Raw genomic sequence first — 16,031 nt, forward strand, 5'->3', positions numbered from 1 at the left:
CATGCAACCTACACCACCCCCACCCTACCACCACCACCCCCACCACCACCTCAACTAAATACAGCTGCATCAAGGCAACCAACCTAAACTAGGGGTGCTTCTAGTTCTGCAGCAAAGCCTAAAGAACAAACAAGGGTTAAACCAGCTGAATGGAGGGTGCCTAGAAGCACAGCAAAGAAGTATGGTGTTGAGGTTGGGAAAAACAAAAGAGGAGGGAGGGAAATCAATACTAGGAGCAAAAAACCTATGCCTGTTCAAGAAACTGACAGTGAGTCTGATCCATGGCCATTTGATGATAGTGATGATGATGACTATGAATTTTCTGAAGATGAGGGTGATATGGAGATGGACTTGAACCTTGATGATGACTACATTGTGGAAGAGGATGACCTAGCTGATAACATACCAGAGAAGACATTTGAAGATTACCTAGATGGATCTCATGCTCTGGACAAGATGTACAGAAATGGCAAGGTTTGGGCTAACTTACCATTTGGGTCAATTCAGCTAGAACCTTGGTTAATCTTTGAAAACAAAACACAATTTCATGAGGTATTCAGAGATTTTTGCATACAAGAAGGCTTTGCAGTGTCAGTTGACTATGCTGATAATTACAGATATACAACAAGGTGTCTGATCAGTGACTGCAATTGGAGGATTCATGCAGCAGTTCTTGTTGATAAGGTGAGCTGGGCTATTAAGAAGCTAGAAGGTGAACATAGTACTTGTGGGAGGCTGGAAGAGAACCCCATGGTCTCTTCAGCATGGCTCTGTAGACAGTTGAGGCAAGACTTAGAGGCAAATCCAGAGACTCCAGTTGAATCATTACAAAGAATGTGCCTGGAAAGGTTTAGGATCCAAGTGAAGCTCAGATTTTTTTATAAAGTGAAGTGTTTAGCCAGGGAGTAAATTCATGGTGGTTTTGCAGAGTCTTATGCAATTTTACCAAAATATGCAGAGATGATTAAAGCCACAAATCCTAGCTCATATGCTCTGATCACATGGACTGACAATGGGGTTAATGGTACCAAATTCAAGGCATGTTTCTTCTCTTTTGCAGCTCAGGTGAAAGGGTTCTTGAGTGGTTGCAGACCCATTATAGGGATAGATGGTTCACATCTAAGTGGGTATTACAAAGGAATTATGCTCACTGCAGTAGGCATTGATGGTAACAATGAAATTTTTGTAATAGCTTATGGATTGGTGGATACAGAGAGCATAGACAACTGGTCTTATTTCTTCAGAAACCTAAGACACTTATTTGCCCAGAATGGTTGCCAGAAGGAAGATTGGACTTTTATAAGTGACAATGAAAAAGAACCAGCCCTTTTTGAAGTGTTCCCAAGGGCAACAAGGAGAGTCTGCTGTCAGCATCTGTACTCAAATTGCAAGACTGGTGGATGGAGTAGGACAGAGTTCCATAAGCTATTTTGGATTGCAGCCAATGCCTATAATGAGTATGTGTATGACAAAGCAATGTCAAAGATAAAGAAGTATGATGCAGCAGCATTTGAGTACCTGACAAATATTGAAGAGCAGTGGACTAGGCACAAGTTTGACAGAGTTGTTTGTTGTGATCATAACACAACAAACTTTGTTGAGTCATTCAACTCAGTTACAAAGGACAACAGAGACATGCATGTGTTCACTTTACTGGAAGGTATTAACTGACACTTTATTTCATGAGTTCAGTTGGTACTTTATTTCTTGTTCTGATATCTGTGAATTTGTTTGTGCTGTATTTGTTTTTTTTTTTTTTGTTTTTTTTTTTCAAAAACTAAACCAGCTGTCAGGAATTGGTGCATGAAAAGAATGGGTTCCAGGTTTGACAAAGCAATTGACATGGACCCTAATGAGCTGACAGAACATGCTAAAGAGGTTTTGGAGACAAGAAGTGAAGAGTCAAGGTTGTGCCATATAACAACAGCTGGTGGGAGAGAGTTTGAAGTCAGGGATGGCCATGTCAAGTTCCCTGTCACACTTGACTATGACATGTGGGTGTGGGAAATGGCAGGGATCAGGGATACCATGCAGGCATGGTCTTAGGGTCATCTACAGCCAGAGACTACAGCCAACAGATTTTGTGTCACCATACTACAAGGGGGCTGCGTATAAGATGACTTATGGAGACCATATCCACCCTATGGCTGATCCTACTCATTGGCCTGCATTTGATGTACCTGAAATTTTACCACCAACTGTCAAAAGAACTGCAGGCAGACCAGCTAAGCAGAGAAGAAGAGCCCCTCATGAAGCAAGGAAAGGAAAGAGGCACAAGAACAACAAATGCAGTGTTTGCAAGGAATTGGGACACAATGCCTTAACCTGTAAGGCAAGGAAGGAAGCAGCAAAAAAGGCACAAGATGCAGCAACCTCTTCACAGCAAGCCAAAGGAAGGGGGAGGAAGAGAAAGGCTGACAGTCAGCAACCTTGAAGCTGCCATGCATGATGTGTCAACTTTGTTTGAGGATAATTTTTAAAATTTTTTGTTAAGTTTCTGGTTTTTTGCTCAACAAACTGTTAAGTACTTGGTTGTTTTTTAGGGATTACTATTTGACCTTAAGTGTTAATGCACAATTATGTGGCCATAATTTTTGGAATGATAATGCACTTTGATTACAATAATCATTTCAAGGCTACATATAACTAATGCACTTTGTTTACATTAATCATTTCAAGGCTACAAATACAATTAACAAAAACATAAGTACTCCTATTTTTATTGCTAGATCAACTATCTTTTGCTGCCTTACTACTCTTCGCTTGAGGTCCTTCAACTCTTGCTTCAACAACCTCTCATCTCCATAGTATTGGGTGTCTATCCCTCCCCTACTTTGATTTTCATAACCTGATTGGACATTTTTCTCGACATTGCCCTTGCACCATCTAAATGTGTCACACACATCACACTTATAGTACAACCGTTGCGGATTTTTTGCCGATTCAGAACTCCGTATTGCAAACTTCCTACCACAAGAACACGCTTTGTTAGGCACTCTTACAAAACCGGACGACGATGATTTCGAGTGTGTGGACATCTTTGCAAATGTGTTTAGAAGAGTGACCTGAAACACGAATCCGTCACGCCCAGCTTTTATATAGACAAAGTAGCCGTTATCAATGTGCAACGGCTATTTTTTTTCAAAAAAAGTTACCGTTTTAAAAAAAGTGGTATACTGTGAATTAACCTTAAACTACATGGTATATGGTGAAATTACTTATAAATTAATGGTATATGGTGAATTAGTAAAGTCCCCCAAACGGCAGACTAACGGCAGTTAGCAAAAAGGGCATTTTGTGTTAATATACAATAACTGAGTGGTATATGGTGTATTAGAAAGTTTTTGGTGGTATACGGTGAATTATGCTTAAACTCAGTGGTATATGGTGAAATTTCCGTTTTTTTAATTTATTTTTACAGAGTTTTTATTTATTTATTTATTATTTTTTTTTAACAAAATGTATGACCTAACTTATATACTCAATAGTCAATACTCCATAGTCCATACTAGTGTGTACTACATTATGTTTATTATGCATAATATTTGCTAAAAATAGATGTTTTGTATTATTTGCAACAAATGCTTTATGTTTTCGTTTTAAGTTGCCATTTCTTTCTCTCTTTCTCTCTTCATCACATGCATTTTTATCTTTATATCTCCATTTAACAGTCATAAACAAATTTTGTCTATGTGCTCGTATAACATTCCAAAGTTGCATATAATAAGAAGTGGAGGTACTACATATGAGTATAAAAATTGATCGATGCCTTAATGCATTAAAATAAATAAGGGTTTTTCTAAGTTATGCCCCCAAACTTCTTCACTTTCTAAGTTGTGCCCATGCTTTATCAAACGTCTAAGTTGTGCCCTCAACATGGACAACATCACTAATTTTTATTAATAATAACCTTTGACGTTAACAATAACCTTTTTTTTATTTTATTTTTTTTCTGATTTTTTAATTTTTTTAAAGTGTTAAACCAATAAGAACGGAACACGTGTCAAATTAATAATGCCACGATACCATTATTGATAAAATAACTTAACTTACGTTAACGGATATGGCTATCAAAGGATATTGTTGATAAAATATCGTGAGGTAAATGGCACAGCTTATAACTTTGAAAAAGTATGGGTACAGCTTAGAAACCGAAGAACTTGGGGGCATAGCTTAGAAAAACCCAATAAATAAATAAATTAAGACAAGTTATACAAGTTGTAATGGAAGTCTAATTTCCCTACATATATAAACATTGTGTCAATGTTGTTATAAAATACTTTATCTCGAATTAGATCTGGATCATCGTGAATGTATGATGGAAATTTATACGGGAATTTTGTATGGGTCATGTATAAAAATAGCTGAAACGAACAAGTTATACTTTCAAGTTAAATGAGTAGCATTATTAAACCTACTCTCGAATGTCCATGAGTCCATGACTTATTTGCACCTATTGACATATTATAATGCAATTCAAACAAAAACATCTCTTCTTGAAGGAACAAATTTGCATTCCCAACCTCTTGAATATAATCAAAAACAAAAATGATCCAAACAACAGAGTAAACACAGAGAACAATAATGAACAAATTAATAATTTTTTTTTTTTTTGACACAATGAACAAATTAATAATTAAAACTACTCCGTTTGTTTATAAACAAGTCATAGGATCAAAGAAAGGATAGAATGTCTACGCTTTTTCGTTAATTTCCATAACTTCATCGATTTTCTACATTTAATTTCATCTCAGTGCCATGCATGCATGCACTAATTACAATATCAAGCGTTAAATTACAATAAACAATTAGGTTGAACGAAATTTGAAAGAAAAAGCATAACATAATACCATAGTTCTACCTTTTTTTTTAAAGGAAATATATTTGTTTCTATCTTAATGTTTTTACAGTTTATGTTAATCTAGCTAGTAATTAGTGTGCTTCTAGTAATAACATTAATTAACTACTGGTTTAATTAAAAGAAACTTAAGCGCAAATCCAAAGGGGGATGGTCGAAATGATCTCTTCCAAATGTGTATGCAGCAAATGTTGCGTAATTCTCCTTGCAACACTCATTTGAGAACATCCTTAGCTTATCGGACTCTTGTTCATGGTATGAGTTCAATGGGAAGAGTTGAAGTGTTTCTATTGCTCGTTCTGGTTCACATACAATTTGATTTATCTCACCAAAATCTGCAAGACCAAATTAAAAACAACTATGTCGTTAGACTTAATAATCATACTCATATTGGACTATGCATTACTTAAAAGTTAAAACCGTTTCAATGATTTAACATTCATAGCTAACTAAGGAAGTTGTTTATTATTCAAAGTTTATTGTACATCAGTCTATTGAGCCCGTTAGAAAAAATATAGTGTTAGAAGATCAAGTTTACCAAAAGTTTAAGCTACTGGTTGAAACTCTAAGTTGGTTTTATATTCTATAAACTGGTTTCCTCATTGTACCAAAAACAAATATTAACTACTTACAATAGCTTGTTCATTAACATTGTGAGTTCTAATTTAAAACTTAAAAAAAAGTAATTTAAGTTGAAACTTGTTAGAAAAATAACACAATCCAATTTTTCAGTTGTGAGTTTCCTTATAAAAAAACAATAATACGTATATACGAGTATGAATACTGCGTAACAAGCAAGAAAACTTACATTTAGCAGGAGCAATAGGTTTAAGATGGTCATCAAGTTGAAAGCAAGGAGCATCATGATCCTTAGAAACACGACGTCGTTTTTGTCTCTCCCTAGCCTTATGGTTTTGGAACCAATAAAAAACATTCTTACTCTCAATCTTACCATAAAAGCTCAACTGAGTAGATATCTTCTGGATCTGGTCAGTGCTGGGTGTTCGAAGCCCTGACCTGAATAAGTCCGTAAGAACCTTAACCTGTTCTGCGGTTGGGTTCCAGCGCCCGCACTTGGTGCCGCTGCTAGGAGGCCCGCCGCCGCCGCTTCCGTAAGAAGCAGCCCTAGTAGTCTTTGTTGTTTGGATGCAAAAGCCTGACATCCCTTCTTCCATGATGTAAGAGGTTGTATGTTTTGTGGGCCTGAAAAATAGAAGAAGAAAGATAATTCTGATCTTGTTTCTCAGCTTTCTGCTGATTTCTCTCTCTTTCTCTTTTTGTTGGTTTTAGCTAAGTTAGGGCAGTTCACAACTCCAAAGGGGTAATTAAGAATACTAATAAGGTGTATGTAGGTAGTGTGGCTTAGCGTGGGTGTTGTTTTTATAGTGCAATCCTCGATGCCTTTATGTCAATGCAACTATTTTTTTAAAAAAAATTTATTAATTAATTAATTTATTAAGGGATTCGGAAATGCAACCAGATTATTGTCTATCTAAATTAAGTTTATTAACTCTTACATCATTTTATGGTTAAAATGACAAATATTCTTTCTGTCTTATAATAATTGACGATAAACTAATTTGACCTTAAGTATATTAATATTTTTTTTTTGTTTTTAATACCATATTTTAAAAAACTTTGGTCAATCCTAGTATATATTAAGTAAAATAAAGTCAAACTTACAAATATTTCTGGAACGAAGAAGGTAATAAGTTTGACATAAGTTGCATGCCATGTTTTAGTATGTTAATTCAGAGAATAACTCACATGTCAATTTTCTATAATTATGATTTGACAAGTCACGACTGATTTATTTTAAACTCCACTCGAGCTTTGATGCGGCCTTGTTGGTTAGGAGACCTTTCTAAAATCCCAATAGATTATCACAATTACACAAAAAGAAATGAGTTGCATAAGCTATATTGGTGCTAGTATTGAAATTTTGCAAATATTATTGAATGACTAAGGGTCAGATCACATTTACCGATTTGAGCTGAAATGAATTGATTGAAGCTGAACTGAACTGAACTGGATAAAGCTGAAATAAATATTTTATGAGAGAACGAAATTAGGAGCTGAACTGAAATCAAGCTAAAGTGAACATACATGCCCTAAGTGAGCTTTGAATGGTCTATTATCTAAGTAAGTAGTATGTACATGTTTAAGTAATTTATTCAACAATATTTTATGAACATAAATAAACAAGTCTAGCTCTTATCCATATATAAAATAATTTGATTGTGAACATATATCTGTTTACTGTTTAATTCGCCAACATGAAGTAAATCAGTATTTTCAAAGACACACCCCATCTATGAATTGAATGAACAATATATACACATAAGCGAGTATTCGTATGAAATTATAGGTACAATTATGTTATAGGATTTACAGAACTAAAACACGTACAATCTAAATAACCTGATTCTAAATAATCAATTTTTATAAAATTCTTGATTTGACATGTTTGATTTGATCTATAATCAGCTCTAAGATTGTACGAAGTATGTACACATGACAACGTATGTCTACAAGTCCACAACGGGTCTTAGTTGATAGTAATTGATAATTATTAATAGAGAGAGGTATATAGTAGGACAGAATAATGACTAAAGAGTCTGCTTTGAATTTAGGGAAGTGCTTTGGGGATTTGATCTAATCTGACTTGTTTAATCATTTTTTAGCATCTTGGTTTTTTGTGTCTCTTTTACTTAAAATTTTATTTTAACAACGGAGAAAGTTGCAAGTGCGTTCGGCGACATGCAAAAAAGCTAGTTGACGGTGTTCAACGTTTTGGTCTGCGAGCAGACAAGGAGGTAACTTCCTCTAATCTTGCATTTTTTATTTTACTTTGTACTTGTAAATGTATACACATAATCATATAATATAATCATATATTATAAAGTTTATAGCTATCTTAGGGTACATCATACAATGATATTAGTATATATCATCTTGTTTTCCTACACCCCATTGTCTTGGGTCTACCCAATTTAAAAGATCTTGTACTGGCTTAACGTGGTAATTTGTGATTTGTGAAGATTTTAATTATTAATTTTAAACTGGTTAGTTAATTTAATTATTTATAACTTAGGTGTGTATAGACAGTATAGTCCGAAGAAGTAATCATCACATAAATGGGTAAATAATCTAAGCACTTGCAAATTCTACGTGGAAAGCCATATGTCTCATGCATTTTCCTAACGTTCATACCTTCATCTCACCTTGTAGTAAAGAAAAGTCATAGAAAAGTAATAATCAAACTTAAGATAAGATAAAAATACTATTAATCCCATTAATTTAGTGCTTAGATTATACGTAGTATATTACATTATCAAACTTAAGATAATATATATAGGTCCTATTCTTTTGAGTATGTTGTTGTGCTTTGCTCTACTAAGCCCCTGTTCTACTATGATGTGCTCTGTTGAATATAAATAAACTATTATGCTCTGCTCAGAATTTTAAAAGAGTAGGGCCACAGTCTACATATATACGAATAATGCGTTTCTAATATAAATTTAATTAAATATTCATTTTTGAAGACCTTCCTCTCGATAAAAACACTTGATTATTCTCAATTAAGACCTGAGAGTAGCATATTGTTACAAGATGTTCTATTCGATATTCTACTGATCAAATTGTTTTGTCCTTGTAGACACGGTAAATTTCCCATTTGGCGAAGTTCTAAAGATAATGAGAAGAAATTTTCCACAAGAACAAATTAAAATAGAACTTTTTCTTAAATTCTCTCTAGGATCAAATTATGTACTCCGCCAATCATATATGAATGGTGAATACGCTTAATACAAACTGGGAGGGTCGTCGTTTATTCCGGGTAGACTGGATTTTATACAGTGGCGCTTGGGTTTGGGTTTAGTAGATATTCCTTTTTCTGGTCCACCTTATACATGGACTAACAATAGAATAGAGGTGGACCCGACCTTTGAGCGTTTGGACAGGGCATATGCATCTCATGATTGGTTCGTTGATTTTCCTGATTCATGTGTGCAACATCAGCCAATTTAATTCACCGACCATGCTTCTATTATTTTTTTCGGACTCAATATGTCGAGGTGCAATTCAGAGACCTTACAGGATCGAGAATTGGTGTTTATCTGCTCAGGAAGTTTTAGGGATTGTTAAGGATGGTTGTCTTCTGCAGTATGCGGGCTCGCCATTGTTTACCTTGTCCCGTAGGCTTGATGTTATCCGCGGTCGGCTTAAAGATTGGTGTCTTGCACATAGGAAATCTTGGGGCATCAACTTGAAGGCTTGGTGTTCTGACTTATCGTCTTGTTCTGCTCAGTTACAATCCCCGGTGGCGCGTGTCCTTTTTCTTAATACAAGGGAAGAACGGGTGGCGGAGGCCACATCTGCCTTTCAATACTGGAAACAACGTGCTAAGGTTAAATGGGATGCGCTTGGGGAATCTCACTCCCGACTTTTGTTCTCGGTAGTCCAGGCTAGACGTCGTCGAAATTTTATTGTTAGCTTGAAAGATGACGCTAGACAGTGGGTGTCTGACTCTGATAGTCTTCGTACTCTTATTCAGGCTTTTTATGCAGATTTGTACACTCCTGGGTCTCCTGCTGGGAACGAATCTGTTCTACCGTGGGATAATTTAGATCTTCCGACGTTGTCATTGTCTCAAAAGGATATGTTGATGGCTCCTTTTTCGGCTTCGGAAATTAAATCAACAATGTTTCACATTGCGAATGACAAGTCCCCTGGGTCGGATGGTTATACATCGGCTTTTTTCAAGACTCACTGGGGGGGATACAGGACAGTATGTGATTTCAGCGGTTAAGTACTTTTTTGCCCATGGGTACATGCTGAAGGATTGGAACAGAACTTTCTTGGTTCTGCTCCCAAAGGTTTCTCAGCCGGAGCTTGTGTCTCAGTTTCGACCGATTGGGTTATGCAATGTCCTGTATAAATGCATTGCCAAATGTATCACAAATCGGATGCGGGTGATCCTCCCTTCTCTTATTTCCGGCTTTCAGACTGCTTTTGTGCCTGGTCGTCTGATTTCTGATAACGCATTAGTAGCTCATGAATTGCTTACCTTTATGAATACTTTAAGGCTCGGAAGCGCTTTTATGCGGCTTTGAAACTAGACATGAATAAGGCATATGATAGAGTGCGCTGTGATTTTTTAAGTCAGGTTTTACGGGCCTTTGGGTTTCCCCCGTATTGGGTGCATATTATTGAACAATGTGTTACAACTGTCTCTTATCAGATTTTGGTTAATGGGAGTCTCACGCCTTCTTTTCATCCGCAGTGTGGTCTTCACCAAGGAGATCCCCTGTCACCGTATCTATTCGTTTTGTGTATGGAAGTGTTATCAGCTTCTCTTCGTCGAGCAGAGCAACAATATCTGTTTTTCGATATCCGTGTTTCAAGGGGTGGCCCCTCGATTTCCCACCTATTCTTTGATGATGACTCGTTGTTGTTTTTTCAGGTCTCGCCGCAGACTTGTGATAATGTAATGGCTATTCTCTCTGATTTTTTTTTCAGCCTCCGGCCAGATGATTAATCTTCAGAAATCCTTTGTCAAGTTTAGTCCGAATACTCCCCCTGATTATCGAGATTACCTATCCCGTAGTCTTCGGCTTCAATCAAAGGATTCACTTGGGACATATCTAGGCCTCCCTGTGGATATGGGACGAAGTAAGGTTTCGGAGTTCAAATTCTTGATTGATAAGATTGCTAGTCGACTATCCCCTTTCGCTTCTTTGCGATTGTCGGCTGCTGCAAAATTGGTTATTATCAATTCAGTGTTGGTGGCGTCTTTTAATCACATTCTGTCTGTCTTCAAGATTCCGTCTTCTGTAGCTTCCCAAATCGACAGTATGTTAGCCATCTTTTGGTGAAGATCTTCTGGATCTACTAAGGGCCTGGCCTTGCGTTCAGCCTCTCTGCTGCATTTGCCAAAAGGCTTGGGTGGCCTAGGTTTACGAAAGGTTGCTTGTTTTAACTCTGCTCTCCTTGCTGGGATTGGTTGGCGATTAATGCGTAATCCTCAGTTGTTGGTCTCACGTCTCATGTTTTCTAAGTATCCCTTTTAATTTCTTGCTACTGCGACGGGAGCTCGGGTTTCTCGGCCCTCTTGGGGGTGTCGGGGTTTACAGGAGGCATTGACAGTGGTTGCTCCTGGTTTTAGGTGGAAAGTCGGAGATGGTAGGAGTGTTCGTATTACGGTTGATGACTAGGCTCTTGGTGGCCCAGTTTCGTTTAAGCCTAGTTTATCCCAGTCGGATCTTCCGACTCATGTATCTGATATCATTGATCCGCGTTCTAACGCGTGGGACTCTTCAAAGGTCCATAGGTATTTCGACAACCCGACAGATGTTCGAATTTTAGGTCTGGATCGTCCAATGGTGCTCATGGACGATTTTGTGTATTGGAAGTTTACTAAGGATGGTTCCTTTTCGACGAAGTCTGCTTATGCACTTTTGCTTTTACAGACTTCCAATCGTCTTTCTGGGGGGTCTCTTTCCTCTTCCTGGTGGGGAAAATTCTGGGGACTTCCTCTGCTTCCAAAATGGAAAATCTTTGGCTGGAAGATTCATCAGTCTGGTCTTCCGGTGGCGGCAGTGTTGGCTGCTCGCGGTCTTTCTGTCGACCCTATTTGTTGTTTTTTCCATAAGGAGCTGGAAACAGTGGACCATTTATTTAGGGATTGCGACTTTGTTGTCTCTTTATGGGTCAATAGTTCCTTTCAGTTCAATCGTCAGGGTCTTCTTCGACTGTCTTTTCTTCAATGGTTTTCCTCGATGATTTCTTTGTTTAGGGTGGCTAAGGACTGGGAAAATTTGGTCAGGTTTTTTGCTCTTTTATGGGCTATTTGGCTTCCGCGTAATAATGTTAGGTTTCGGTCCCAAGCCGTTTCCCCGAACGACGTTCAGCTTCTTGCTTCTCAGTGGTTTTGGCGAGGACAGCAGGCTCAAGATTTCCGCAATCATCCTTTCTTGGAGGATAATCGACCTAGGTCTTATGTTTCAGGTGTTGAGGCCACTATTTGTGGAGGGATTAATTCCGGTGTTGATATCTGTCTCATATGTGATGGAGCCTGGTCGGCTCTGGATTATTCGGGTGGTGCGGGTTGGATATTTCGAGATTGTGATTCGCCTTTAGTTCAAGGGGGAGGTGCCCGTGCTTCTTTCTCCTCCTCAGCGCTCCATTCTGAGTTACAGGCTTGCTACTGGGGGTTGCGACATGTCCTCTCCAGGGGATTTCGTAAAATCCTTATTTTGTCTTATTCCGAACATCTTTGTTTGATGTTGGCCTAGAAACAACGTGATGACATTTCTCTGTGTTGGCTGGTTCGGGATATTCGGGCTCTTTTGGCTACTATTGATGTTTGCAGAATTCGAAAGGTCCCTAGGCAGTGGGTTGCGCCGGCGCATTGGTTGGCTGGGAAAGCTCGTGTTCGGGAATTTCTTTTCTGGTCTTTTTAAGTAGTCTGTTTTTTGTTTCTTTGTTCTCATTGTAAAAAAAAAATGATATAAATTAGGTTTGCGTGTTCGAACCCTCGACTCTTAAGCTTATTGAAAATCATTATTAAGTAAATTACAAACTTACAAATTAAAGTACTCTTTACTATATATTCGGTCATAACTTATAATTAATGGAATATAAAATGTCTTTATCGCTAAATATAACATAACATAAGCTATTATTAATCTAAGGGTCTGTTCTCATTGACTGAACTCAGCTGAACTGAACTGAACTGAACTGAACTGAACTGAACTGAACTCAGCTGAACTGAACTGAACTGAACTGAAATGAAATAAAATGAATATTTTATAAGAGAAGGAAATTAGGAGCTGAACTGAACTGAACTGAACTGAACTCGGCTGAACTGAACTGAACTGAACTGAATTTCAACGTAAGAGAACAGGCCCTAAATGCGAAAAATTATACGTAGTACTTCGTAGTAAATCTGTTTCTTACACTAGAATCACTTTAAAAAGGTCCTTTAAATTAGAATTACATTACGTACCATCATATTCACCAAGTCTCCATAGTCAATAAACATCATTCTAAATATAAGTTATTTAGCTGAAAAATTTAAACTTTTAAGAAAGTTACTTCAATAATCCAAACCTTTTTTTAGTTACAAGCAAATTAAACGTATTATATTAATTTTAATAAAGGAATAATAAGCTTGTGTGGACATGCATGTAATCCAAGGTTAGTTGATAAATTAGTACGAGTATGTCTGCCAAAACGATGACTCGTGAGTATACCTAAGAAGATTATTGGCTTAATCAAAATAATTAAAGAAAAATGGTAATTTATTAGATGTTTTAATGTAAAACTAAATTACGTGAAAGTCAAAAAATTTCAGTGTCTGATCTGAATTGGACGGTTGTGATCTCACGATCCGATTACTGACATGGATCGGGTTGACTGTCAGTGAAACAAAGAAAATTAGGAGTATAGTAAATATAAAGGGTTGTTTGGTGTTTCTTAGTCAAAAATTGTGGGGATCATATCTTCTTTTAAGAGTGTGGGAACACAAACTAAGATTTTGAGGGGTACTAATGACCAACCAAACAAGGAATTAAGAAAATAAAATAATTAATTTAAAAACTTGTTATTGGAGTTTCTTATGTCATGTGGCTCATGTCTTGAAGTATATCTCATATATATTCCCAATAAATATATATTGATCATAATATATTTGCATGCTTCAATTCATAATCTCTTTTTGGATTATATTGTTAATGTTTAGGAGTTTATAAAAAGCCAACACTTTTTTGAAACAATTGCAATTGGAGGCCACACTACTAGTTCATAGCTACTAGCTAGGGGATGATACAAAAAGCATGTTTGTGGTTGAATTGATTTGGACTTAAGGACTTGTTTGTTTATGATACTAAATTGTCTCGATTTGTGCAAGTTTGAGATTTTGTTATCTTTTGATTTACTTGTAGCAAGTAGCTTTTAGTACGTACAATACAAAATTAACATTTTTTGTCTGAATTTAATAGTCATATAATAGCATAAAACCTGTTAATATGACAATATGATTAGAGCGAAGAGGGCAAATCAATGAATCTCTATTGCTTATAAATTTTAAAACGGCAAGGGATGAGGTGGTGGTGGTTGGAGTGGAGTTGGAGAAAGGAGGTAGCTCTTAAACTTAGCTTGTGGCCACTTGTAGAAGGGAAGAGGGTCAAAGGGTGGTGAACGTGACATCTTGATGCTGTAATAAGAAGGGGTTTCATGTCGTGTTATCGTATCGGGTCAACTTTTATGGAGTATTACCTATAAGCAACATTTCTAATTGAAAACATATTATTCTATTAAAATCTCTTCCTTTTGACTAAATATGTTGCATATTTTATTTTTATTTTTTTAACGATAAAATGATTGGTTTTAATTTTTTTTAATAGAAAAAACTCTATCTCTTAAATTAAGTATCAAAACTGAAATATCAATATGAAAATACCATCCTAGTAGTAGAAAATACGAGTAATAACTTAGCAATTTGAACAATCATAAATAATGAGAAGATAGTTTCACTAATATACATTTAATCTTATAAGGTAATGGGTTTTATTAAAAAAAAAATACTTACGTAGTATGTGAGGACTGATAGAGGGATTAATGTCGTGGGGAAAGCATTGGATCGAGTAAAATGAAAGGTTCAAGATGATTACTAACTCCAGAGCACGGTCAATTAGTAGGCCGTGCAAAACAACACAATTCCCACAATCGTGTTTTTTGCAATGTTTGCAACACAATAAGTAGATACCAAAATCATTTTGTCTCTTCTCACTCGGCTTCACCAATATCCCCCCCCCCCCCCCTCTCTTCCAACTCCTAGGCGTTTTGCTGTCTTTATACCCTCGGCGGCTACCAACATTTTCCTTTTTTCTATGCTAATATCTATCAAGTACTTAATTTGTTTAGAGTCATACTATGTTATTCATCTTTTAGCGTTCATCTCATTTTCAAACACAACTCCTTATTAACTCTTTTACCATACTTTATTAATTAAACCATTCCTAAATTATAAGCGGAATTAGATGAAGTTTTTTTTTTCCTTATGTGAATGAAAAAAAAAAATTCAATTTTGTATAATAACACGATATTTATTCTTATCTAACAATACTTATGTACATGTTTTTTTGTTTTTTTTTTTCGTCTTCTAAAAGATTGGATTATGAAATACATGAATTAGGGTCTGTTCTCTTACGTTGAAATTCAGTTAAGTTCAGTTCAACTCCTAATTTCTTTCTCTTATAAAATATTCAGTTCAGTTCAGCTCAGTTCAGTCAATGAGAATAGGCCCTTACTCTCTTCTTATTTGTAGATGATTATTTCTTGACATACCCTTTTTTTTTAATAATATTCCTCGCAATCAACAATCGTAATTTAAAATCTTACAATCAAATAAATAAGAAATTAAAGAATTACACATAGATATACATATAAGTAACAACCTTCACAATTCTTTTTTTTTTTAGGGAAATTAAACCTTCACAAAATTAGTAATTTTTTTTTTATACCATTTGAATTTATACCATCAGAGTGCTTGAACGGTTGCTCCTACGTACATAAATGACGAAGTTGGTAAAAGTGCCAATGTGTCGGATTCTATTGTCCTTGACCATTTGTAATGTGTAGAATAGAACCTGCAAAACATAACAAGGAAAACTAGCACGGTTTCACAATTCGGTTTCGGTTCGATTTGAAATCGGTTCGGAATTAAATCGGGTCGGTTTGAAATCGGCTTAATTGTCTCACGGGTCGGTTTTGGTTCGGTTTAAATAGTTATCGGTTCGATTCGGTTTCGGTTTATTCTTGAGCGGTTTTAATTCGGTTTCGGGTTGTAAACAATCCGGGTAGTAAACGGTTCGGTGCAGACGGGTTACGGTTTGTTAACGGTGTGGTGTAAACGGTTTTTTATCCCGGTTTAAACAGTTTAAGGTTGGAAACGGTTTCGAGTTAGAAACAGTTCGGTTTTTTTTTTGGTTCAATTTATAACTGGTTCGGTTCTTTTTCGGTTCAGTTTTTAACTGGTTCGGTTCTTTTTCGATTCAGTTTATAACCGGTTCGGTTTATTTTCGATTCAGTTTATAACTGGTTCGGTTCTTCTATGGTTTAACGTTATTCAGATCGGTTCCATTTCAAGTTTACTAAATTACGGTTCGAG

The 16,031-nt window shown here is 36.3% G+C and overlaps 2 protein-coding genes across 2 annotated transcripts; one reads left to right on the plus strand and one right to left on the minus strand.

Moving 5' to 3' along the window:
* The first annotated feature begins 960 nt into the window (after nucleotides 1-960).
* On the plus strand, nucleotides 961-2,434 carry LOC110733691. The gene is made up of 3 exons (XM_021913778.1): nucleotides 961-1,660; nucleotides 1,787-1,878; nucleotides 2,015-2,434. Exons 1-3 carry the CDS (start codon nucleotides 961-963, stop codon nucleotides 2,432-2,434), a joined length of 1,212 nt encoding a protein of 403 aa, XP_021769470.1.
* Nucleotides 2,435-4,903: 2,469 nt separating this feature from the next.
* Nucleotides 4,904-6,150, minus strand: LOC110733259 (WUSCHEL-related homeobox 5-like). Its single transcript, XM_021913274.1, has 2 exons — nucleotides 5,667-6,150; nucleotides 4,904-5,193 (listed from the first exon to the last, which is right to left on the minus strand). Exons 1-2 carry the CDS (start codon nucleotides 6,031-6,033, stop codon nucleotides 4,976-4,978), a joined length of 585 nt encoding a protein of 194 aa, XP_021768966.1. The 5' UTR covers nucleotides 6,034-6,150; the 3' UTR covers nucleotides 4,904-4,975.
* Between the last annotated feature and the right edge of the window lie 9,881 nt (nucleotides 6,151-16,031).

The sequence above is a fragment of the Chenopodium quinoa genome, unplaced genomic scaffold (genome assembly GCF_001683475.1).
Source record: "Chenopodium quinoa cultivar QQ74 unplaced genomic scaffold, ASM168347v1, whole genome shotgun sequence".
Taxonomy (NCBI): domain Eukaryota; kingdom Viridiplantae; phylum Streptophyta; class Magnoliopsida; order Caryophyllales; family Amaranthaceae; genus Chenopodium; species Chenopodium quinoa.

Bases quoted from the DNA above. Each gene is read 5' to 3' on its own strand.
- LOC110733691 (XM_021913778.1), top strand. From the start codon at position 961: ATGATTAAAGCCACAAATCCTAGCTCATATGCTCTGATCACATGGACT. The intron at 1,661-1,786 runs GTATTAACTGAC...AAACTAAACCAG, and splicing joins TGTGTTCACTTTACTGGAAG to CTGTCAGGAATTGGTGCATG. The intron at 1,879-2,014 runs GTTTTGGAGACA...GGGAAATGGCAG, and splicing joins TGACAGAACATGCTAAAGAG to GGATCAGGGATACCATGCAG.
- LOC110733259 (XM_021913274.1), bottom strand. From the start codon at position 6,033: ATGGAAGAAGGGATGTCAGGCTTTTGCATCCAAACAACAAAGACTACT. The intron at 5,194-5,666 runs GTAAGTTTTCTT...TTGGTCTTGCAG, and splicing joins ACCTATTGCTCCTGCTAAAT to ATTTTGGTGAGATAAATCAA.